Source organism: Lepisosteus platostomus, chromosome 4, assembly GCF_059453375.1.
Source record: "Lepisosteus platostomus isolate fLepPlt1 chromosome 4, fLepPlt1.hap1, whole genome shotgun sequence".
NCBI lineage: Eukaryota > Metazoa > Chordata > Actinopteri > Semionotiformes > Lepisosteidae > Lepisosteus > Lepisosteus platostomus.
In genome coordinates, this window is record NC_142614.1 from 38,478,684 (window position 1) to 38,504,974 (window position 26,291).

The 26,291-nt window shown below is 36.9% G+C and overlaps 1 protein-coding gene across 2 annotated transcripts in view; it reads left to right on the forward strand.

Moving 5' to 3' along the window:
- Positions 1-1,944: 1,944 nt before the first annotated feature.
- fras1 (Fraser extracellular matrix complex subunit 1) overlaps positions 1,945-26,291 on the forward strand; it is a 367,570-nt gene continuing 343,223 nt past the window's right edge. For both annotated transcript variants that reach the window (XR_015935951.1, XM_088629471.1), the window contains exons 1-2: positions 1,945-2,852; positions 4,956-4,987. Coding sequence is in view for 1 of the 2 variants with exons in the window: in XM_088629471.1 (XP_088485597.1) it covers positions 2,780-2,852; positions 4,956-4,987 (105 nt within the window). In the remaining variant the exon portion in view is untranslated. The remainder of the gene's footprint in view (positions 2,853-4,955; positions 4,988-26,291) is intronic.

Genomic DNA, 26,291 nt, shown 5'->3' on the forward strand with positions numbered 1-26,291 from the left:
CGCTCCCATGTGCATGAAATAACTTATTTTAACCTCTGAGATGGACTCCTTGTCACGCCCTTTGTAGCCAGAGGGCACTCCTACTCTGTCCTGTCCTTAGTTTCTAGTGCTTTGCTGTTCTTCCGGTGTTTCTCTCTCTCTGGGGCTATACTGTATATTTCCGGGTCTCTCATTCACCGTCGCTCAGCATTGACGTTCGGATGTCCAGAGACCTGCTTAGTTCCAGGTTGCCCCACATCCGCTGCCTGAGGGCATTGGTTTCTATACGACTCCTGAACTGCTGAGCCCGGGCTAATCCCCTGTTCTGCTGCTACGCATATGGGTCTTTTTCCGCTCTCCTGCCATTCCATGGTTCATCCCTTCCGAAACAGAAATGGGGAAAAATGCAAGCTTGCAGATTGCTAAAGCAGGTAAGCCCCACACTATTTGTGAAGAACTTTGTTTACCGTTGGCAAAAGAGCTGACACATATGTGTGGAGAAAAAGCTGCTAAACAGCTCAACCTGCCGCCCCCTTCGAAAGACACAGTCATTTATGGAATTATTGATATGGTAGATGATGTCAAAGGTACGCTTATAGAGCTTGTTAAGATGAGCAGATGCTTTTCACTGCAATTAGATGAGTCTGTAGATGCCTTTGATTTGGCCAGTTTGCTCGATTGCGTTAGAAATGAGTTTGAGGGCATGTCCCATTAGGACTTTCTGTTCTGTAAGCCACCACCAACAAGAACTACAGGAGAGCACATATTTCAGCTTCTGAATGATTTTATCGAAGAGAATGGCATCAACTTGATGAAATGCGTCGGAGTTTGTACAGACGGTGCCAGAGAAATGACAAGCTGACACAGCGGTGTAGTTGCACGAATTAGAGAGGTTGCTCCAGATATAAAGTGAGGCTTCCACTGTGAGGCCTTGGCCGTCAAGAAAATGCCTGAGGATTTAAAATCTGTTAGACTCTGTTGTGAATTGTATCAAGGCTTGACCAATGAATTCACATCTGCTTTGCTCGACTAAACAGGCTCACCCCTCTCACTGAAATAGTGCTTTTTATTGTTTATTTTAATTGTTGTTGTTCCTGTTGTCATTCTGTAAAATGGTTTGAAAAGCCACCTTTAAAGGTGCTATATCAAATAAAGTTTATTATGATTATATTTATTTTATGTGTGTGTGTGTGCGGTGTTGGTCATTGAGATTTTCTGTGGCTCCATGAAAGATGACTTGTAGGTGGTACTTGGATGCTTTGGTTTGATCAGGGGTGGTACTTGGTCCAAAAAGTTTTAGAACCACTGGTATATATGGTTTCGCTTGTTGATCCTAACATTTAAATGCTTTTGCATTTTACCTTTAATAAACCATACATTTGGAGATGCGGAGTGCTAGCAAAACTTTGAGAGATTACATAATGTTTTTAGACGTCATAGATTTACGAAAGTAACGATAAATTAAATTGTGTCGTTCAATCCATAAACTGGCTGTTAACTTCTTCAGGAACTCTCGATAAACTTTTTATAAACACGAAATAATGCGAGTAATCTATATTGATTCAGTGCTTAAATAATCTTTTTTTTTTGCCTTACAAGGTATAAAAAACACACAGTAAAGTGAGCTACTGTATAAGATTAATGTAAAAATCGACAGACGATATGACCAATAACTGGTAAAAAAAAAATTGATCCAAGTCCTCAAAACAATGCATTCAATAAGGGACGAGCTTACTACAGTAAATCTGACAGGATATTAAATTAATTTCAATATATTGAATATATTTTTAAAGTTTTATTACGCGCGAACCAATGTGCTAAGTATTGATGCATAGGCAACTAAGCTGTGATAGGAAGGCTGTCTTTTTCATCTGGGGTTTGGAAAGACAAAAAGGCCGTTTTTAGCTTTGACTACGGAATCAGGTTGCTCCCACGTGACTCAATGGAATTTCGGTTCTGGCTCAATGTATCAATTTTCACATGCTGCGGGCTACAGTCTTTCATGCAAAGTGCGCTGGTATTTTTTTGTTCAAGACTTTGGTCTCTTTTCTACATTTTGCAATGACGTCGAATTTTTGTAATTTGAAGTAAACGAATTTTCGTTTGCTTCTGTAGAATTAATCTAATTTTCTTTTAAATGCCGCATAGCTAAGGGGCACAAATGCATTAGAACTGTGTTACCCTGCATTCGGATCAGTCCAGACACGACCTGCTCTAAGAGTGAGGTGCAAGTTACTAAAAAAGAAGCCATAACAAGTGGTGGATTTTCGTTATTTCTAGTAAACAGCTGCATCAGAAGTTTAAACAGTAATCGCTTGAGCTCTGGGTTAGTTTGTATTTAGTCGTGGATGTGGGGTTACCGCGAATAGATTTTATATCAATCTAAATGTGTTTAGTGCGGTGTAAACGTAAAGCTTTGTCGACGATCTTTTCTTCGTCTGAGTTTTTAGCGGAAAAGTATTTAATTTGGATGTATGTCTAATTATGCGGTTTCGGTGTCGACGGATAATCTATACCCCATCCTGAAGTGTATTATTTAAATATTTTTGCTAGTATCTGCCTCGTTTCGCAAGAAACACATTTTCGATCTTGTTTTAACTTTTATATGTAAAGGCTGAGTCAGGAGCTCAAACGTGGAATTCCGCAATCTGTTTACGATTCGAAGCATTTTCATTCTGAATCCACCATTTTATCACGATAAGATCTAACAGTGATTTTTGCAAAGTGTATTTTATCTTCTAAGTAGAACGCTTTTTTACTTTTCCATCTCGTGGATGTTTTTATTTTTCGACCACTAACCATGGTTTGCCGGAAATTATGGGTTTGCGTTGCGGTTCTAACTGGATTTGTCACTATACCTCGAGGAATAGATGGTTAGTATATATTTATTTTTTGATAAGATAATTTGTTATTGTACAAATCAAATATTGAAATATATTTTGTGCATACTGTTATATATAAATATATGTTTCGTTGCGATACTGTGTCATATATTTGTATTGGTTTCGCGGACCGAACCCTCAATGTTCAGGCTGCTTTTAGGATTAAGCACTCATTTCAGTCATTTAATAGCTGCCTTTAGTTTTGCTTACAATGTTCCTTTTTTAATTACAGTGATTTTGAAATAAGCAGAGAGAACGCATTAGACAGTTGAATCTTAGATTAACCTCAGTTTATTTAGGTGTATTTTTCTTGAATGGATTTAAGACATTAATCAAACGTATTCGGGAGATCCATTTGAGCTTAATTTTTTATTATTGTAGCTTTATCTTTTTAGATTTTCCGAAATTTCCTGATTTCAACCATTAAATTCTAACTGCAAATTATTTTTCCAATCCTTACTTTTATATAGTATACAGAAAACGTGGCTTTATGTTTGTGCTATTTATGCTGCATGCCAATTTTGTTACATTAAATGCAGAATAATGACTTTCTTAGAGTTGAGGGGAGCAGCGGTGCAGGTAAAGTTTTATTAAACTTTAAGGATCTTTAGGCGATAAACTCTTCACAGAAGAATGCCACGAATTTTCATTACGGTTTCTTGTTCAATGAAAAATAATGCTGCGAGAAATGTTTTATCCCCCTCTATATACAACCCTCACTCAGCGAAGTTGTAATGATATGAGTATGTTATGAATGAGTTGTTAGTATAGAATTTCTGCGAGTATAAGCCTGTGTTAATTTAAATATCACAGTGTTAAAATTCCTTAGAACGAAAAGGCGTGTTGACAAGTCATTTAATTGATTTGTTAATTGTTTGAAGACAACCTTTCATCAGTGTTTGTTTTCCGTTTCCTTCATTGCTCTATTCTTGGTTTCCCCTGGGATTTTGTTCTAAAATACAGAAAATTAGAAGAAATACTGATCAGTGACATTCATGGAATTTGCAGAGCGATCGAACAGTTGACCACTTATAACGTATGAGCTTAATATTAATTGCTTGTAGGACAACATTTTCGACGCTAATGTAGGTTAGCGTTTGTAATTCAAACCTTATTTACGTAGAGCACTCTACATTCAATTCGAAGTTCACTTTGAAGTGACTTGGAGCGAAATTAAGGCATTATTACTGTAGTTAAACATTGTGTAAAATAAGTTTTGATAAATGCTTTATAGATCCTCATCAATCATTACTTCACTGTCTTCTCAAAGAGCTTATACTTGTATATGGTACCTCAAAATAAATAAATCACTTGCTATTAAAATAAATTCACAAAGTCATTATCTGAAAATCTATTTTTTTGTAGAAAATGTATTGGATTTGTATTGATTAGACATGATAGGTTAATCCATTATGCTGAATAACATTTGTCATCAACAGGACTGATCAATGAGGTGATCACTGAAAGTTACAGGCTAGTAGCATGTGTGGCCACTGTTGAAGCAATACAAGCTGTACACCTCTAATGGTTGTCTACCTGAAGTCTAGTGCCGTTGCTGATTATAGTAACCCCCACTACCACTCATTTTAAAATAAACTTAACATGTCATTAATATGTAATAGGTTTATTCCATGCTGAAAAGAGAAGAAAGAAAACACAACGTTTCGGCCATGGAGCCTCCCACGGCCGAAACATTATTTTCTTTCTTCTCTTTTCAGCATGGAATAAACCTATTGCTTGTTCCTTTGCAGCTTACGCATGCTGACGCCTCTACCCACCTGAACTATACCATTAGTATTCACTGCACAATTTACCATAGAGTTACAGAAACACTTAATACTTATCTACAATACAGAAACAACTGAAATGAATGGCAATCACAGTACTTAAAGAATATTTATTCAATGTTCACTATTCATCCACCCATTTTCTTTCTACTTCATCCAGTTTGGAGGTACCTTTCTAGGTAATTTTAAATGTGTTGCATATCTGCAGGGTCTAGTTATTTCTATATTAACTTAAAACCATTTTTTGGGGGTACTTGAAGCTTTCTCCTTTTTCAGAATTTCAATTGTTTTGTCTTTTTCCCAACAGGTGAATGTCAGTATCATGGTTCTTTGTTTGCGGTAGGTAGTTTTCTTTCTTATTGCATGTGCCTTATTTTTCCATGTTTCTTTTTACTGTTATATGATTGGCAGGTAATGATGGTTTTAGGTTATTTTTAAAGCTTGTAGTCTTAATGTAAAAAATAAGTTATCAGTGCACCATCTCAGAAACCATCTTGTACTATCAGGATTATTAAACACAAGTGTGGATATGCTTTATAAATAATGCGTACCTACTGACTTTGTGATTTTTAATATGATAAAAAGTTAAAGATCATTTTGTTTCATATCTGGAATTTTCGGATGCAGTTGTTTTCAGTAGCTATACACTGAAAAGTTAACAAGACATTTAATACTCCTGTCAAAATGACAGCATATAATGTTAGGGAAAGACAGCACTGAAGTATTTTTAATTTGTTTAAGCCATTGTATCATATTTGCTGCCGTAGAAACATTTTTAAATTGTTAAATGAAATGGTGTACTAGTATACCAGTAAAACAATTGAATGAGAAAGAAATGTCTCTTTTCTAGACATTAAATGTAAATACTCATGTTTTATTGGAAGTAGTCAAAATCCATTGTGAAAATCATGTTTCATGAAATACTCAGCATGACATCTTCAAAAATATTTGAAAAATTATTTGAACACTTTGAGTTTTAGTATAAACAACACTTAATGTGTGAAACAGACATTTAGCAGATTGTAATATTTAATGGGAAACACTTCACCAGAAATACAATTATGCAGAGAAAAGGTATTGAAATACTGAATATTGAAATAGGCTGTGGAACAAAATTTTAATTTCTTAAGTAAGAGTAGCCAGGGAAATCTTTAATATCCTTTCACTATACATTTGAAGTAGATTTCCCACCTGAAATAAGTGAAGTAGTGCCCTCATTGTAGTGGCTCATTTGGCTTCAATTGTGGTGATGATGAAGGAGTAGGTAGGCAGGCAGGTGGAAACCTTAGCATGCTTTACCATAATCAGGAAGAGGGGGTTTTCTTGTTCAAAACAGGAAATAGGGGTCCATGAAAGCTGATTAACACCCAGTGAAGAAACCAGCCAATCACAGAATACTAATGGTTACAATAGGTTCTTGAAATGCTTAATTCAGTCCTGTTTTCATGGTAATGAGTTAGGTCTAATTGTCTTGTTACTACAGTGAGAATCAATATATATATATGCAGCTGTTCTTGGCTTAATGCATAGAGGTAGCAGCTCATCTGTATACATGTCAGAAATCCAAAGGTTTGTGCAATGGTGTGACAACAATAGCCTAATTTTGAATGCTAAAAAACAAAATAGTTTTCTATCCCAGAGCAGTTGGTGATTACTCACAGGTAGTATTCCAGAATGAATTCGTTGATTCGTATAAGTACCTAGGTGTGCACATAGACTGTAACCTGTGCTGGTCTACTCATGTTGAAAGTGTTTGCTCCAAAGTTCAGCAGCGCTTATATTTCCTGCGAAGACTAAGAGTGTTTGGGGTTTGATATGAAGTAAAGCTACTGTTGTACCATTCTGTAATCAGAAGCATTATCAGATATGGTATTTCAGTGTGGTTTGGTAATCTTATCAGTTCATTTTAAATCACAAATTACCCGCCTCATCCAGACAACTTTGAAGGTCATGGGAGTGAAACAGCACCCCTCCCTGCAGACAATCTTTGAAAAATCTATAATCAAACAGGCAGGAAAAATTATATTAGATCCTTCCCACATCCTCAACTCTGAATATCAACTTCCTTCTGGCAAAAATTTTAGGGTTCCCAAATGTAAGTCAAACAGATACAAACATTCCTGTGTTCCACTATCCATTAAAGCTGTTAACGCAAATGTCAAGGATAAACACAATTTTGACTCTTACAACCCACTTGAGTGCAATGTTTTGTGATTTTATAAATGTTACATGTTGCTATGTGTTATACTGTACGTGTGCAATGTTTTTCTTATTTTTTGGAATAGTATAACGTGCAATGTTTTTCTTTTCTTCTCTTCTTTGTTTTTGCATTCTATTTAAATGTACAGGAGTGCTGGGTGTCCATAAAAAATGTCCCTCAGGGGACAATTAAAATCTTATTTTAGTAAGTAATGAATCTTTAGGTTTTGTGTGCTCAGAATGATATTATGAAAGGCTACTGTATTTAATAGAGAAATTCGTATATACAGTGGTGCTAGAAAGTTTGTGAATTTCAGAATTTTCTGACTTTCTGCATAAAATTGACCTAAAATGTGGTCAGATCTTTATCTAAGTCATAAAAATAGAAAGAGAACCCAATAAAACAGATAACACACAAAATTATATAATTTTTTATTCATTTATTGATCAAAATGATCCAACATTAAACATTAAGGGGATAATCAGTCAGGAGTGTCAACCAATGGGATGACAATCAGGTGTGAGTTTGGGTGGCCCTGCCCTATTTAAAAAAACAAAAACTTGAGTCTTCACTACCAAAGTCTGGTCTTCACCTCACAGGTTTGTGAATGCATGCCATGCCTCGAGCAAAGGAGATTTCTGAGGAGCTCAGAAAAAGAGTTGTCGATGGTCATCAGGCCAGAAAAGGTTACAAAATGATTTCTAAAGACTTTGGCAGATAGTGTTCAAATGGAGAAAATTCAACACCATTGTTACTCTCCTCAGGAGTGGTCATCTAACAAAATTCACTCCAAGAGCAAGGCGTATAATATTCCGGGAGATCACAAAGAACCCCAAGGTAACGTCTAAGGATCTGGAGGCCTCTCTTGCTCTGGCTAATGTCAGTGTTCAGCAAACACTGAAAAAGAATAGTGTGCATGGGAGGACAGCAAGGAGGAAGCCACTACCAATATGCGGGACTGATCAACAGTTACCGTAAACATTTGCTTGAAGTCATTGCTGTTCAAGGAGGTCACATTAGTTACTGAAAGCATAGGTTCACATACTTTTTCCGACAAAGACATTTAATGTTGGATCATTTTGATCAGCAAATGAATGAAAGAGTATATCCTTTTGTGTGTTATTTGTTTTATTGGGTTCTCTTTATCTATTTTTATGAGTTAGACGAAGATCTGGTCACATTTTAGGTTAAATGTATGCATAAATTCAGAAAATTCTAAGGGTTCACAAACTTTCTACCACAACTGAAGAAGGGATAGCTGATAACTTGCGTTCAAAGTGCACTTAGAATCTTTAGAATAATTTAAAAAATAACCAAGGCATACTTGGTCTCTCTTAATAAAAATACCTCTTACATGCTAGGCTTACATAACCTGTGGAATTAGCACAGATGTTGTTATTTATTAAACTAGAAAAAAGTCAAGTCAAACAATTGAGCCTCAATAACTATCATAAAAAAGAAAATGGAGGTTATGAATTTAGACCTGTAACTTGTAATTATTAATGGACTAAGCTGCAGTAAGGTGAGAAATTTAGCATAATTTGTCTGTTCATTATTTCTAATTGGTTATGCTTATGTTCCATTCTGTAGCTTGTCATGCACAACTTGCAACTTTGCATTCAGATTATGGATTCCTTATAAATTAGACACAGATTCCTAATATTTCTTTGCAAGCATTTTTATCTCCAGGGTTTAAAGTATAAGCTACAGTTAAAAATTGTATGCTAAGATTAATATTTTTTAACAGAAATACTGCAAATGAAACATGGTTTTGTTTTGACATGAATTCACACATTTGATTAGTTACTGCTTGTTTTTATGATATGTAGTAATAATAGCTATACTTCCTAGACTGGCAATGTCTAACTTTGTAGTACTGCACTGAGTCACCAGCAGGTGAACATGGTAAAGTGGAAAAAAAAACATTCACAGTTTTTACAGTGAAAACTATTACAGAAGCCCTATAGAATGAAACGGCAGATATGTTTTTCTCCCAAGTAAGATTATACATGCTGCACTGCACATTTTAATGATGTGAAAATAGTTGTCAGTAAAAATATCACCCAAGCAAAACCTTGTCAAAATATATAAAACCCAGTGCCTTACTTTATTGCGTTGAGTGATTCAACAAATGAAAGCTAGAAAGTTCAGAATGATAGTTGATGTGCACAAGTGGGAAGACTAGACAAAAAGTCAGACTAGCTTGCTGTGAATTTTTGTTTTGCTGCCCTGATAGCAAAAACAAGCTGTCATTCACTGAATTTTGACCATTCAGAGTCTTAGGGGAGGATTATACATTGCTTTGGAGACTGTATCAGGGAAACAAAACACAGGTCTTTTGTCTCTGCCTCTCAATCAAGTGAACATCAAACAAAATGATCTTTTTCTTATCTCATCACCTTGAATCCTACAAGCCAAAAAAAGTTTTTAGTGTAAAACCCCATAACATAAGTCCTTTTAGCACTGCTTGAAGTTCAAGAGGTCTGTGTAGTACAGCATTAAAGGTTCATATATTGTATGTGCTTTTGTAATATAGTCCTCATATTAAGTGTTTAACTCACTGAATGTTATTAGTATTTGGAAAGTTACTTTTAAAAAGTATCTCATTACTATTGCAAGTTATTTGTGTGTGGGATAACTTTTATTTTTTATTAAACCAGTGAAAAATATGGGAAATATTCACTTTAAGTAAATTTTATCCTGTAGAAGTCAGTATATGAATGCCTATCCATTTGAGATGATAACTGCATAAAGTCCAATTGAGCTGTCCAGTCAACTGCCTTGGCCATTGTAAGATTTTCCCATTCTTTCTCCTGATGTACTCCTTGGTTGCATTGACTGTATGTTTTTGGTCACAGTCATGTTACATTGTGAAGCACCAAACCAATAACAAAGAAACATTTTTGTTTACATAAGCAGCAAAAATGTTCTTATAATCCTTCTGTTTCTGTAAATCATTCTGCTGCTACCGTCAGTAGTTACATTATCAGTATAGATGAGTGGGACTGTTCGAGAGGTGGCAGTGCTTGCCCAGGCTAGGTCATGTTTCACAGAAGAGAAGGTGGACTTTGGATCAATAACTTGTCTAATCTGTCCATTAAACCTTTGTCTAAAACTATCCTGGCTTATCTTTATCAGAGCAAATACTGAAGTACAATGAAAGTAGTTTTATGGTCCCAGTATTTTAGGAGGGAAACGCAGGACATCTCTGCTATAATGAGCACATTTCTTCTGTTATAGGATAATAATGAGATAATAATAATAATAATTGCTTACACTTATATAGCGCTTTTCTGGACACTCCACTCAAAGCGCTTTACAATAATAATAGTAATGGGGTCTCCCCTCCACCAGCACCAATGTGCACCATCCACCTGGATGATGCGACGGCAGCCATAGTGCGCCAGAACGCTCACCACACATCAGCTATTAGTGGGGAGGAGAGCAGAGAGTTATGAAGCCAATTCATAGAGGGGGATTATTAGGAGGCCATGATTGGTAAGGGCCAATGGGAAATTTAGCCAGGAAGCCGGGGTTACACCCCTACTCTTTTCGAGAAACACCCTGGGATTTTTAATGACCACAGAGAGTCAGGACCTCAGTTTTACGTCTCATCCGAAGGACGGCACCTGTTTACAGTATAGTGTCCCCATCACTATACTGGGGCATTAGGACCCACATGGACCACAGAGTGAGCGCCCCCTGCTGGCCCCACTAACACCTCTTCCAGCAGCAACCTTAGTTTTTAGACATTTTTAGTTTAACTGAACTAGTTTCAGCCAGTAGCCTTTAAGTGCCTTACTTTCATCTGGGTCTAAACAATTAACTCTTGAGTATCAAATACAAAGGCTTCAAAATCCTTAGAAATAATATTCCAGATACCTGCACAACTTGTGTCCTGTAAAATGAGCACAATCTGACATCAGATAAGACCTTTTAACATCGCTTGTGTCAACTGGTGGTGTGTGGCTTAAATTGTAGAAATTATAGCACCAGTATTCTAAATACAGAGCCCTGCCACACTGAAACTGGCTGCCTTTACACGGTCACAACACCAAGTGCAAAATGGAACAAATGTTCTGTAGTGTTATGCAATGGCCTAAAGCAGTTAGTCCTTGAAAAGTCAGTTCATTATATTATTAATTTACAGTGTGCATTGAACTTTGATTCTTCAAAAATGTAAGAACCTTATGTCGTGCATTTCCAATTATATCTGTATGTAATTTTAATATTATGAACTACTTGGGGTATTTTAATTATAATAAATTAAACTAATTCATTAGGAACATAAAAGGATTTTGCGTATCAACAGAATTATGTAAAAATGTAACAACGATCATATCTTCTCATGAATTATGAAAGTGAGGCTAAATTAATCACTTATTATTGTTTTGTTTGTTTATACATAGAATATATGTCAAACAAAATAATAAATATAATTTCAAGGCCAGGAAGATTATTTAAAAAGTTACTTCCTGATACAAGTAAATAAAAACATTTTCATGCTTGTATTTCAAAAGCTCACAATCTCCAAGAGAATTAAGGCTAATTTGAAGTATTGGTGGAGTGTACACTGCCCTCAGTTGTTTGTTATTGAACCATAAAGTCAGGTGAAGTTAATATTTTATTACTTGAATAACTGTTGTGATGTGATACTATCTACCAGGTTCATTGTTTCTATTTAGAGCTGTTCTCTTATGGTCCTGGTGTAATACTGTGCTTGCTACATTTTGTTTTAACCAGTTTCTCAACTATTTCTTGAGTCCTTTATTGAACTAATTAGCTTGAGTAGACCTATTCAATGTTCTTCTTTTAGTTCCTTAATAGTTGAATGTTTGTCAATAGGGGTTCTGTCTAGGCGATCCAAGTTCAATACCCACTTAGGGCACATGTTTTTCTTCTAACAAAGACTTAAAAATAAAATAGTAAATATTATGTACACTATATTAACATTTTTTGTTTTTTATATATTATAACATATTCAATGTTAAGTGATATTAATAATGAAATAAAAACATGAATTAGCACATGTGAATATTGTCAACAGTTGGAGTAAAAACCAGTTCAACCAGTTTAACTCAATTCAGTTCAAAACACTTTATTCAGTGGGACAATTTAACAGACACCTTTACAACAAGCCTTAAAACGAATCGTATATATTGTAATTAGAATTGAGAATAACAAAGCAGTATTAAAAATACCACTGAAAATATAATGTCTGGTAATTATTAACAGTATTAATTTAATAATGGTAATTTCAAGCTTTTTGTATCTTTTTCAGAGTCATTTTTTTCTTCAGTTTTCATAACCTTTGCTTATTAAGACACCTATTTATGAGACACAATGTTTTAGATGTCAATAACTTTGTGAACAAATGACAGAGAGCCTTCAAACCACAGGCATTTTAAAGATCACGATTTGTCTTTTTATTTAAACAATATCTAGTACCTGGTTGCATTTTTAGAAACCTTAGTTGGAATAAAGCGGATCCCAGGTGTAAGCAACTTCATAACGTGATAAGGCATTATGCTATATTATTTATGCATCAGTTGAAGACTTCTGAAGTCTCTCAAAGACATAAAACTGTAACATAATATTGTGTTGCACGATGGGCAACTGATTCTTTTCATTTTAAGAAAATAAAAAATAATAAACGGTAATGTGTCTGCCTAAAGTAGACATTGCATGATTTTAAAACCCATAAAAAAACAGGTTTAGTTAAAAACACAAAATCCACTTTAAACAGGTGAGTTTTTTCCTTGTGATCAGCTTAGTATCTTTGTGTAAGCTGTAAGTTTTTTTTTCTTTTTAATTAAACATTTTGAACACTTTAATTTTGTACATGCAACACGAATTTTGTACAGATACATTTAAATCACATTTTCCTGTCTTCCTGTGGTGTGAAGCAAATCAGCAGGTGAATGAGAAAATAGTGCACTGCCCACCGAGCTCAGTCAGAGAAGAGGCGGTGCCGTTAGATCGTTCTGCAGCTTGCAGTGCTTACGGCACTCAGCGTGTCTGCCTTTAAAATTTAAATTTATTTTAACTTGAAATCTTTTGATTATCATTAAACATAGCTTTCTCACCAGTTAGTTTTAAATTTGAAACCATTGTTAAACAAAGCAGGGGCTTATTGTACTTTCTAATGACATTACACATGGAAAGATTAATTTATACATTTTAATGTTTTTAATGAAAAAAAAATTAGAAAAGTTTCATCTACACAAATATCACAGACTATTTTCGATTGTATTTCTGAATGTTATGCCATACTTAGCTCAATATTTTATATACATCTAAATAAAGTCAGGTGTCGGGTGCATAAACTATAAGTAATCGATAATTAGTATTAAAAATTCGCACTGTGATAAATTGTTGCACTTCTTCCACATCTTGTAAAAGCATTAATTTACAAAACTATGTTCAAATATACATTAAATCAGATTAACAGAAAATAAGTAAAATACAAATTTATAAAATAAGAAATTAAGATAAAATATAATTTAAAATTAAGCCAGGGTTTTTTTTCTTTCTCTGTACTCTCTCTCAACCACTGCGATTCGGACACAGAATGGTTTAAAATTCAGACAGGTCAGGCAGGCAGAGGAAAGGGGAAGGGAGGAAGCGTCTTCCCACCTCTATGACTAAAGTGCCAAAGAGGAATGGCTTAAGCGACATACAGAGCCCAAAAAGTTTGGTGCCGTCTTCTCCGCTTTGAAGGTACACTCCTTGTGGAAGAATTTTCATCTCAAATGTTTGCCCACCAGCAAACTGAATACAAAATGTACTTGCAAGAATAGCGATTACAAACATTAAAAAAAGTACTTGCTTTATACTGTTATACTGTACAGTGTATTAAAATTAACATTCTGTGGACACTACACTGTGAGTAGCGCTGCTCACTAAACCACTTTCCCAAACATTTCATGGGGGCAAAGTCACGTAGCTGATTCACAGCTGGATACAATTTTATCTTGCCTCGTGAAAGCAAACATTTAGACATTTTTCAACATATTTACTAAAATTATCCATCTCGGTAATCTCACTTTGTTAATCTCACTGTGCGCCCCAGTGCTCACTCAATTTTCACACTCCCAGTAAAATAAAAAAAACACATTTTCCACATTATCACCTCACACTAGGGGGGGGGGGGAAGTGCCGACGGTCATTCATTTCACTCTCCATCACTCTGCCCAACCCCCCTGGACAAAGTTGATTAAAACTCATTCAAAAGGGTGTGGTGTGTTAACACAAACTCTGCTTAACAGAGCCCCTTATAAGAGCAAGGTGACTTTCTGCTAAAATAAATAAAGCTACAGTACAGACAGATTTTAAATTCTTCAAGCAAAATTAGCTGTTTGTCAGAATCGGCTACTTTGCAACCAGTACACAACTTCTAAAAAGGTACCTTTTGCTTCTCGTGCAAACTCAACAAAGGTTTTTTTTATAATTCCTTGTTTGAACAATATGCCTCAGGGACTCATTAATAGTATTATAGCGAATACGGTTTGTGCAGGAAAATAAAAAAAATAGTTTCAAATTGTTTGAACTACTTGAACTATGATTGTTTCAAAAAGGAAAAAAAAACATTAAATATTTCCTTATTAATAATACAGAGTTTCACGTTGCGTGTGTCCAACTGAAGTTCCAAAAGCAAGCAGTTGTCATAGATCTTATTTTTCTTTATTGAAGGACAAGAAAGCACAGGCAGTCAGACCATGGGATCAAAGTCTTTTATCCTATTTAGATCAGAAAACTATTAATTTAATCAAGTGTTACATAAGTAAAAGATTCCATGTCAATTTGTTTTACTGATAGTGTGTATCCTGGGATTTAGGGATTTCCTAAAACTAAATTCCTGAAACCCCTGGTTAATAATGATTTTGTGTCCTTTATTTGTATTGTAACATATTAGGATAGCATATCATATGTGTATGTATACATGAAGATCTACACCACTCAGTACTTTCAAAAAGATCACTATTGCATTTTTTTGTCCAAAAACCTGGATTTTGAACTCTCATACTTTTCCCATTTGAAGCACTAAATCAGTTTTCAGAAATTAAAACTTTTTTCCATTTTTGTTTTTGAATGTGTACACAGTAAATTTATAGTGGGTATATGATCAGTGCTAGATTGAGGTACACAAAAAGGCAGTTTTGAAGGTTGAAAAGGCTACAATGATCATTTTTATTTGGCACAGTGTGCCTTTAATACAGGCGTTCTGAAACGGTGTATACCCTCTCTCCCCTGGTTATGCAAAAATTTAACTTTACATAAAACCTCAAATGGGTACTAAAATAAACTTTCTAAGAAAGGAGAACTTAAGTTGTGTCGAAGAAAACTTGGTCTTTACTCATGTTAGGAGATTGTCAAACAGAGATCTTTTATTCAATCAGCTGAAGGGGAGCATAGCACAGAGTCAGGGTTTCCCCTAGCACACAGTAAGAATGCTCATTCTTTAACATATCAAAGAAACACATGAGCCACAAGACAATTACAGAAGTCTGTCAAGTACAAAGAAACAAGTCAAGAACATTCCAATTGGTGTCCTGCAATCTGTTTTTTCTTTTGTTAAAAGAGACAGGTGTGAAAAATCACAGGCTTTAGTTGCAGAAAGACAGCTGTCTTGTGCCCGGAGTCGCATTACATGACATTTCCTAGTATTTGTAGTCCTAGCCTTCATTTACATAATCATAAGAAAGTCACAGGCTGTTAAACAGTCACTACGACTTGCTAAGACAAAATCAAACTGGTTTGATTTTCTCATAGCGAGTCGCAAGCCGTAGGGGTGGGCTTTTGTGTCTGCGACACTCAACAGCCAATGAGCGCTCAACCAGAAGTACCAAGACCAAACAAATGTGGTCTACTCCACTTTTTTCATCTTATCCTCTTCTCACCCATTCCCTAATGCACCACTAACCCAACCCCATAGGGTCCATCCTTGGGTTTCGTGTAGCTTGGAAACTCCTTTACGAATGTGTTCAGTAAGATTGGAGTTACAGCATCACTATACTTGCCTTTTCCATACATGCTAATTTTGTGACTCACTATCCTGTCTATCTCTATTTTCAAGCCTTCATATTCTCCCTGTCAGAACTGTACCTCCTCATTCAGGTCCCTCACCCTGTGTGCTAAATCTGCTTCAGAATCACATTTCCTTTTATAATACGCAACCTTCTGCGATTCCTTTTTTTTTGTATATCTAAGCTTTTCCAACGGTTCTTGCAATTCATCAATACTCTTCTCTAGCTGTGCCTTTTCCTTCTCTGACTCACTTTTCTCCTGTTCATTCAAAATGACTGCCTGCTCACACTTCACAACTTTTTGCTCAAGTGTCCGAATTATACTATCTCTGCGTCTAAGCCTTTTATTCACATTCCTAACACTTCCATGTCCTAACTTTTCATTTGCCTTGCTTAATTTATTTGAGAGAGCTTGAATTTCAGTTTCAGCCTTATAAAGCATAAGTCCTCTCTTTTTTTTCTTGTCTAACCTAGCTCTTTCATCATCTAGTTTCCTGCATTCTTCCATTAATCTATGCACATTTTTAAACTGTGCTCCTAATTCACTAACTACCTCATTAGTGCACTTTACATCACTTATTTCACTTGTTCCTGATCTTACATCACAAGCAGAGCTAGTGCTAGCTGTTTGCTGTGCATCTTCTGCAGCTGAAATTTCACTGCAGAGCAGGGGCAGAGCAAAGATCTGGCGGTCAAAATCTTCCCTTTCACTTTTTCTTAAGTGGGATTTCTTATTAATGATCCTCTGTACATACAAACTAATCACTCACTGAAAATATTCTTTTTCCTGTTCATTTCTTAGACCTAGGTCGAAATTATGATTTAAGATATCCAAAAGCATCTGTTTCCTATTTGATTTTCTCGCTCTGGAAAATTTGTAGATCTCCATCATCGCTCTGTTCGTCAAGATTTTAACATCTAGTTGTTGTATTCATTCAGATTTTAAATCTACATCTATCCCTAATTCCTCGAAGTAGCTACTGATGTATTGCTTCCCCTTACCACCAGGGAACACAAGCGTTTTCTCTGGATTCATTTTTTTTTCTTTCTCAGGGTCTCTCTCATTCGCTGCGGCTCAGCACCAGAGCGGTTTAAGATGGTGACAAGTCAGGCACTCAGAGGGAGGGGGGGGGGTGTCTTCCCACCTCCATAACTAAAATGCCAAATAGGAGTGGCTTAAGCGACATACAGTCATGTAACTGACAGTTTGAGGTAGCCTATCGTGTAGATTTCACTTTGTTGCTGATAGGTTAAGCTTTCGAAACTCGGCCCAAAAGTCATGTGACTGATTTTTCGCCCTGTTTCATTGGTTAAATGCAGTGATCACAAGCACCACCATGGTAACTGGGTGTAATGTGTAGTTTTTAATTCAGTTTAAATTATAACTGTACGTACTGTCTTCGTATTTGGCCAGGGCTTTAAAGAGAGGACACGCCAAAAATGTTCGGTGCCGTCGTCTCCGCTTTAAAGGTACCCCCCTTTCGTCCTGGAAGAATTTGACCTCGGAATGTTTGACCAGCGTACCAAAAGGGAGAACAGTAGAATGTCTCATGGCTGGGCTAATGTATCCTGTGTCCACTCAGGTGGAAGCCAGGGGTATGCCTGATCCCACAAATGAAAAAAGTCCCATTGTAAATTCGCAATCCCGAGGGCTTGAAACTATAGCCTCTACTAAAATACTGGGTTGCATCAAAAACTGAATGGGAGTTTGGTACAGTTGACTATCTTCTTGGTGACATTCTGATAACAACTAAGTGTATAATTGCAGGAACTATTTCCCATATAGATAGTGCCATTATTAGCATAACAAAGAAGCCCTTGAGTTTTGTAAGCTAATTTGAAGCTCAGAACATCTTTATTTGTGTGACATTATAGGGAGATTTATACAATCCTCTAGAAGTGACACCAGTACCATACACAAAATACTTGCAGCCACTGGGATCCCAAAGAGTTTGATCATTCTCTCCATATTTTGTTTGTATTTCTGAATCTTTCCCCAATCAGTCTTTTTGGGGCATACTGTATTTATAGCCTCTTATTAACCTGGTGTGGAGCTGATTCCAGATCCACATTCATTTTGAGGTTTTGCACGGCCAGTTGGCAGCAGTTTGCAGACATTGGATAATTGCAATAATTGATATAGATCAGACCAGTTTGGATTATAACATTTAATGACTGTATACAATTCCTCTTTAAACTTTTCAGGTTCTTCTTGAATATTAGGAAATAATTTAACAAGATTTCTCAATTCACTGGGCATCCACAGACTGTAACAAAACTATTGTTCAAATTGGGCAGGTATATGGACCTTCACTCTTATAAGTAAGCTGGGGTCCCTGGAGTAGACTGTTTACCCCCCCCCCCCCCATTGTAGTATAATCTTACAGTGTCATGTAAAGTAACAGCTCATAGGGAAGTGTTTTTCACTGGGAAATCCTGTTCATTACTGCAGTCATGCAACTAGGGGTGTCCATTACCATCAGATCTAAATACCTCTCAGTCTTTAGAGAGGATGTACACTTCACTGTTCACAGGCAGGGAGTGAGAACACGAGCAACCCTCCTCCTGGATCAGGAATTCACCATCCCCAGAGTGCCAGCCTTACTGCATTTTGGGGGATATTCTGATCTCCAGTAAGGGCTAATCTTGGCTCCAAGGTCCTTTAATTCCCTTTACTGTTATTATAAGGCTTGTTTATGTTTGGGTGTTGTGTGTATGGGTTCACAAACAAGAAAATATCAAACATCGTAAGTGTATAATCTACTTCCCAATTTCACTCAGTCATCAAACGGTCCTTTTCCCTATTTTCTGTAATATTCCTTCCTCGTGCTCCTTTGAGAGTACTCTGCATTTCTTCTATCTACTTAACCTTTACCTTCTGCACAATTTGAATCACATATTCTAAATTTCCTGTATTGCAGTAATTTCCAATTTAACAATGGGCAATACATTTATAACCAGGTAAATCCTAAACAAGTATACAAACCAAAGTGCTAAATAACCAGGTGAAGGACTCCATTTAGACCTCCACACAACCAGGTGAACTTACCTGCAGTTCACAAGGATAACCAAACAAGACCTGTGTACACAATACCAGAGAAATCTGCAGACAATCTCACACAAAGTTCAAATGGCATGAGCCCAATACACATGATCAGCCTGGCAAAGATCCTTCCAGACATCACATAGGAATTTCAAAAGGTCCCTTACCTTTTTTTTTTGTTGGCATGTCTGGTGACAAGGAGGTAATTTTCCAGTCTTTTCAGTCTTTTGGGTTCAGTGTTGCTATCCGGGTCACAGCACCATGGAATTGTCAAAGAAAACTTGGTTTTCACTCAGTTTAGGAGATTGTCAAACAGAGATCTTTATTCAGTCAGTTGAAGGGGAGCATAGCACAGTCAAGGTTTCCCCTAGAACTCAGTAAATATGCTTGTTTGACTGTTTACTTTTACTTTTAATATCAAAGAAACACATGAAACACAAGACAATTAGTCTGTCAAACACAAACAGGACAAGAACATTCCATGTGGCATTCTGCAGTCTGATAAAACACATGGGTGTGAAAAATCACAGTTTAGAATAGTTGCAGAAAGACAGCTGTCTTAGGTGCAAACAGAAAACCCCTCCCACGCATAGCCGCAGTCCTGACCTTTCCTAAGAGTTCATCTCACTCAGTCTTCCACAGTTGCATGCTTTTATTATTTGCTATTGTAGTGTTACGGGGGGATATTAGCTCTAATAATGTATAAAACTCCTTAATTTTTATGCAACTAAACCTCTTTAAAGTATGGTGCCTCTCCCACACAGAGGAATTATAAATGCTTTACGTGTTACATTTAAATTCCCGATTCCTGATCCTGTAGACATCCTCTTTTTGTCTTATTAGTTAACGGAATCCACGTGGTCCAACTTCCGTATCCAAATGTAGTGATACTGGCCATCTATTTCCTCTCTTTTACTTGTCACATGCTCAAGCCCAAAATCTGTCATCCAAAGTCTCTTCGCAATACTATTTCAGTCCATTCGCTATTTTAAACTCACAAGATAAGCTTGCTCCTCTTCAACTGCTCAACTCACAGCTTTCACTTGCCTTCTGCTTCCACCTTACTGGTATTCTCCCCAATGACTCCTTGCAAGGTGGATTTATCTGGATGTTGACATCACTCACCTGGGCCTTGTTAATTAACCGCATTTCCTCTTATCGGTCACCTGACATAGTCTGACGGCCATTTTGCTCGGGTCAAGACGTATATCTAGGGCTTTTAAGATATATGCCATTTATATACCTTGACCTTGAATTATCTTACACTATGTATTTTATTTTTTTATTACTGACCATTACAGTTTAGTGTAGTGAATTGTACAGTACATTTTAAACATTCATTGACAGGACGTGTTTGAGCTTGAATTAATTAAGTTCTAATTAAATAAAGATGAAAGAAAACCCATTTCATTATAGCTAGCTGTTTCATGTAAGTCATATGTGTTGGTTGCAAAGGAAAAAATATAGGTTAATTCCACACTAAAAAGTAGAAAGATGAAACATTTCATGTAAGAGAAAGTAAGTGTATTTGACCCAAAATAAGTGTATGGTTTGAATGTGTATACCTCCCCATTAGATTTTATTCCAGATTTTACTTTCCCAACATAATGCAAGGGTAAATTAATTTTGTCATTTTTTACTAATATGAAAAAAGTCTTATTTTTATGGCAGTGCCACAGGGAGACATCAGCCTGTGAATGAAGAATGAAGAAACCACCTGTTAAGGATTATATTTAACACCAAAATGTAGCACACCAGGCACTTGCTTTTACTGAAGTTAAAGTGCAAGGAAATGTGAGCATGTATGAAAATGTCAAATACCTCCTTAGTCAAACAATAAGAAAAAGTCACCTTGGGATTTCAACTGCAGAACTGACAGGAAGAGAGATTAAAAAAAATAATGTATAGCTGTTTTTCCTGTTGAGTACTTCAAAGAAAACAAATGCTTATTCAATGGATGAACATTTTTATTAATTTTAATTTTGTAATTGTATGGAAAGCCCTAGCATGTGGGTGTTTGATGTGGTAGATGTCTTTGCTATCAGTAATGCATGTACTAACCTTACTACAGATTCCTGTGAAGCAGACTGTTGTAACAGACAAATAAGTTCTAGATCCCTCACTCTGAAAAAGAGTCCTAGACACAATCGGGCCTTATCATAGCTACCTTTATGTCCCTTTTTAGCTAAAAACTCTAAAACCTGAAGCAAGTCAGACTTGTGGGTTTCCTTGCTAGGGGAAGCAATCAGAATATCATTGACATACTGAATGATCACAGAAGTCACTTGAGGTAGTTCACACAAGTGCTGTCTCAGAGCCATATGATATACTTTTTCTGTATAAAGTAATTCCTTGTAAATGCTGCATGACATCCCAGCCCAATAAATCTGGGATGGAACCAACCCACATTCAGGTGATAAAGGGCACGTCTAATCAATGTTACGGTCTTGTACTCGGCAAGTAAAACTTGCTGCCCCCCCACTCCTGTGGCCTCCTGCCATCTCCCCATATACTTTATACCACACTGTTGAACAGTGAAATGAGACAAGCATGACAGTTGTCCTCCAGTATCCCGTAACAGAGAAACAGACACACCATTAATAGTACATTTAATAGGTTTATTCCATGCTGAAAAAAAAAAGAAAGAAAACACAACATTTCGGCCGTGGAGCCTTCTTCAGGTGTGAAGAAGAAGTGACACCTGAAGAAGGCTCCACGGCCAAAACATTGTGTTTTCTTTCTTCTTTTTTTCAGCATGGAATAAACCTATTACTTGTTCCTTTGCAGCCTACGCATGCTGACGCAGCTACCCGCCTGAATTAATAGTACATTTTAGGATTAACTCATTTTGCGCAATGGACTGGGACAGATTTAAGGAGGCTACAAGGGAGCTCTCCAGGTAAACCGATTTCTCAAAAGACCATTTGTCCTCCTCAAACAAAGCTCTTGGCTGGGTGATAAATTTTTCCTCTGTTCTTCCCTGTCAGTTGAACCACAAGGCAGGTCCCTGCTTCCTTCATCCTGCATGTGTTTTCTGCAGTTTCTCTTATAAAGACTTGCATATTTTTGTTTACAATAATTGTAAACCGGAGTTCTTCCCCGGTCAGCCTGTTTATTTAGTTTCTGAGATTTATCCAATTTCTGTGGAATACACCTGATGTGAACTGCTCACACTTTACTGTACATATTTCTCTCAATCTGTCGGCAGAGATTAGACAGTTCTGCAAATTTCACAGTGGTGTTATCCACCAGTCATGATTGTGAATCTACAGCGTTTTAGCGATATCTGGTCTCAAGCCACTCAAATAAATCTGCTTAACTGTCGTTGAGGGATCACCCCTGTACATGAACCTAAGGCTAAGCAATACAAAGCATAAATGCTTACCACTGTACTGTATTGGTATTTGTACTTATACGTTTCAGACACTCTTATATTTTCTAGTCACTTAAGCTGCTTTTTCATTATTTGCTTAAGTCAAGTCTCTTAAGTTAAGTCTCTAGCCAGTCTGGCTGGCCAAACACACTTGCACCGTCATTTACCATACCAAACTTCACAGTTACGCACTGCGGTCATTTACACTTGTGCGGGCACACAAATTTATAAAACGCACATACACATCTAGAATATATTTTTTTCTGTACTACAATGTGCTGTATTTTGTTTCACCTCTACATGCATCTCTTTTAACAGAGTAACTTCTCATAGACACAGCGTCACTTATCCCACTCTCCGTCTGTTTATCCTTACACCACTGCTCAGACACTTTCCAACAGTCCTGGTCAGACCCAACACATTTTTTCAGCGTTTGATCCTCCTTAACAGCCTCTTTTAGCTTTTGTTCATACTCCTCTTTTGTAGTGAGTAAATGATCTTTTCTTTTTTTTACACTCTGATATTTCTGGTGAGTTTATCTGCCATCGCAGGTGCTGACCGAGCACCAGTGCTGCAGCTACATCCTTGTGCTTTTGCCAGTACTCGTATGCTTTCTTACAGGCATTTTTCCCCAAACTCCTTCTGATAAACTCAGCTTCTTCTTGTATTTATCCTCCTTTTTCTCTACCACTTTCTCAAACAGCCAGTTACCACACATGTTCAGTTTCTGAAGGCCTACTGCGTCGAATGAGGTAACAGCTCATAGGCAGGTGCTTTAACTTGTGCATTGCTGCACTCATGCAACTAGGGGTGTCTGTTACTTCCAGATCTAAATGCCTCTCAGAGTCCATAGAGAGGACTTACAGGTTTACAGGTAAGGAACGAGAACACGACTAACCCTCCTCCTCGATCATTAATTCACCATCCCCACCCTGCCAGCATTGCTGCTTTCGCCCTGCGGTCGACTTACACACTGAGTTCCAGTCAGAGCTATTCTCGGCTCCCAATGTCCTTTAAATCCTGCTACTGAGTGATTTGCTCTTTTATTATGAGGTATGTTTATGATTGAGTGTTTTGTATATGTTCATGAACAAGGAAAAAAAACATAAAAACGCGGACATATATTATCTACTTTGCACCTGTTCCCTTTTAAAACAAAACTACTCCATTCACAATTAAGGCACAATCCATTTCAGAGCTCCATCTGCAATTAAGGCACAATCCCGTTCAGAACGCCATGTGCCACCTAATACAAGGAAAACCCGGTTTTCCCCGGGTCAGGGGAAAACCAGAAACTCATGTTCACTCCATCATCACGGGCAATCCTTGCAGGGAGCAGAGACTTCCCAATCGGTCAGACAAGAGAGTTGGGACTTTTAATAAAAGAGGAGTCCTTACCTCTGTGTAGTGTGTGCACTGACCGTCTTCTGGAGGACCCTCCTCACAGTGCCAAAATTGTTGTAACAGACAAATAAGTTCTGGATCCCAAGATGAAGTTCAAACAACTGAGTTTATTGCATGCAAGGAACAATAAGATAAAAGTATTGTTAGGAATATAGGTACAAACTTCCAGTTTATATAGAAAACTTCAGCCATTTCTGATGCAGGTTGTTACCGTGGTAATGCAGGGAGGTCACCTGTGTTTTTACATTCCCAAGACCTTGACCACTTTGAATGGCCAGTTTTATCTTTCCTTAGTGGGTCTCTATCTTGCACTTGGAATCTCTTATCAGTTAACTCCCATCCCTGCCATAACTCAAAAATGCTTAAACATGGAATGTCTTGTGTCCCAAGAAGTGCAGAAAGAAATCAGTTAACCCCCTTTTCACATCTTATATTTTTCTTCATTCCCCCCTTATAAAATATGGCATATGTCAGTGCTGCCTATTTTCTACACAAACAATGTGAGGGCAGAGTTAGTTTTTAGCAGAGTTAGAGTACAAGCATGCATTACCATGACTTTGTGAGTCACACAATTACAACAAGATGTGATTAATGTTTTAGTGCAAATGATGATTACAATTATACATATAAACAATACTAACCATACAAATAGGACCCCAGGACCCAAACACAGAGTTTAACCAAGACCCAATTTTCGGTATAGTAGTCATGATATTTTTGTCCCTCGTCATAAATGTGCTGGGCCAGATCTGAGATGTGCTTGGAATTATCAGGGATATATGTACATCATTCAGTGCCAATTACTGCACAAGTTCCTCCTTGGGCATCCAGTACATAATCTTAAGGCCAATCAGTTTTGCATGGCTACTGTTCTGAGGGCTACCATCTCATCATTAACAGCCGTCAGGCAAGATGAGATAAAATTCGCCAGTTCCTCCAAAGTGGAGGCCATTTGTATTAATTCTCGACCTAGAAATCCGATGCCAGCCTGGGGAAGTATTATACCTAAATAATACTCCCAATCAGCCAATTTCCTTTGTGGTCTGTGGTTGGGTCCAAAGGAGCTGTGAGATTGAACATGGCTGGCAACCATGGGTAGGCTTGCTTTCCACAAATAAAGTATGTTCCATTTGGCACTCCCCACGCCTCTGAAAACAAGAGGTTTATACTTTGGGGTGTGCTTGTCCCATCCTGGAACTTCGAATGGTAGAGTTTGATATGTCTACAGTGCTGGTAATTCAGAGTTCAGGGTTTTCGGAAGAAGGTATTGCATATAGTTTCACAGATACGAGATCCCATTTAATGTACAAAATAAACTAACAGAAAACGGATAGTTCACATTACCTTAATGCAAAGGAGCTGTGTTTTTTTCTCACATCATTAGCGTTTCATCACCGTTAGCGAAAATGAAAAAAAAAAAGATAATGAACTAACATTTTCGACATGGCCTGTAACACAGTCTTCAATTAAAACAGTCAAAATCATTTAAAGATAAATGATCTCAGGATCATTCTGAATATGAATGAAAGTTATAAAAAAGAATGAAAATGTGTTTTTGCTTGCAGTAAAAGTGTTGCCTCTGAGAACCAGCCATGACAGAAACATACTAGATAGAATTCCTTTTTCTGAATCAGTTGTTTTTCTCTGTGTAACATTTCTCTACCCTACTTGATAAATACCTCATCTTCCAACTTTGTGTTGCAATAAGTGCTCCGTCCACTGTTGTGCTACGATACCAAAAGCTGCATAAATTATTCAGAAGGAATAAGGGGACGATGAAGAAAGCATTTCAGACAATGAACGTGGACAGGAACACAATTGTTACAACAGCTGCCATTGCAGAGCTAGCAATTAGTGTACTTGAGAAATACAATAGAGATTTTATAGTCTCATACCATAAGGACAAAGCTACTCGATTTTGCAAAGCCCTATTCAGCAGTAATGGATAGTGAAATAAAATCCCAAATTGAACAAATGAAAATGGAAGCATGCCAATTACAATTGCCATTACAAGTTCAAGATAGCGTTGGGCTAGATCTCAAAAAAGGCTTTATAACTTCACATACGTCCAAAAATGTTTTTACTTACTGCCTGTTGAGTTGGAAGTTGCCTGTGTTGTATTTTCCATCCCCCTTTTTGGCAAATTGATGCTTGCAGGGATTTGATCTTGTTTTTTTCTTCTGCCGTGCCTCCATTTTCAGAGACACATTCTTTTCACATCGTATCTTTCTTCACAGACCATGGGAGGGTTTTTTTCTGCAATACTGTGTGCACACAGGTGAACCTACAGCAGTCAAGCAAAAGTCATTCTAGATATGCTGTTCAATTTCTCAGGGTATTGTAATCTTTTATTTTCTTCTCCAAATGAGATATTTTCATATTTTCTTCTATGAATGAGATCCAAAGAATATAAAAAAAGTTATGAATGCATAAAATATGTACACATTACTGTACATTGGAACACTACATAACATAGGAATAAGAACTAGTTCATACTGAGGTTTCTTTCTCCATTCATAGCTTGTTCCTTGGATGTACTGGCTTTGTACTGCATTAGACCACATTAATGGCCATAAAGATACATACAGTTGCAAGAA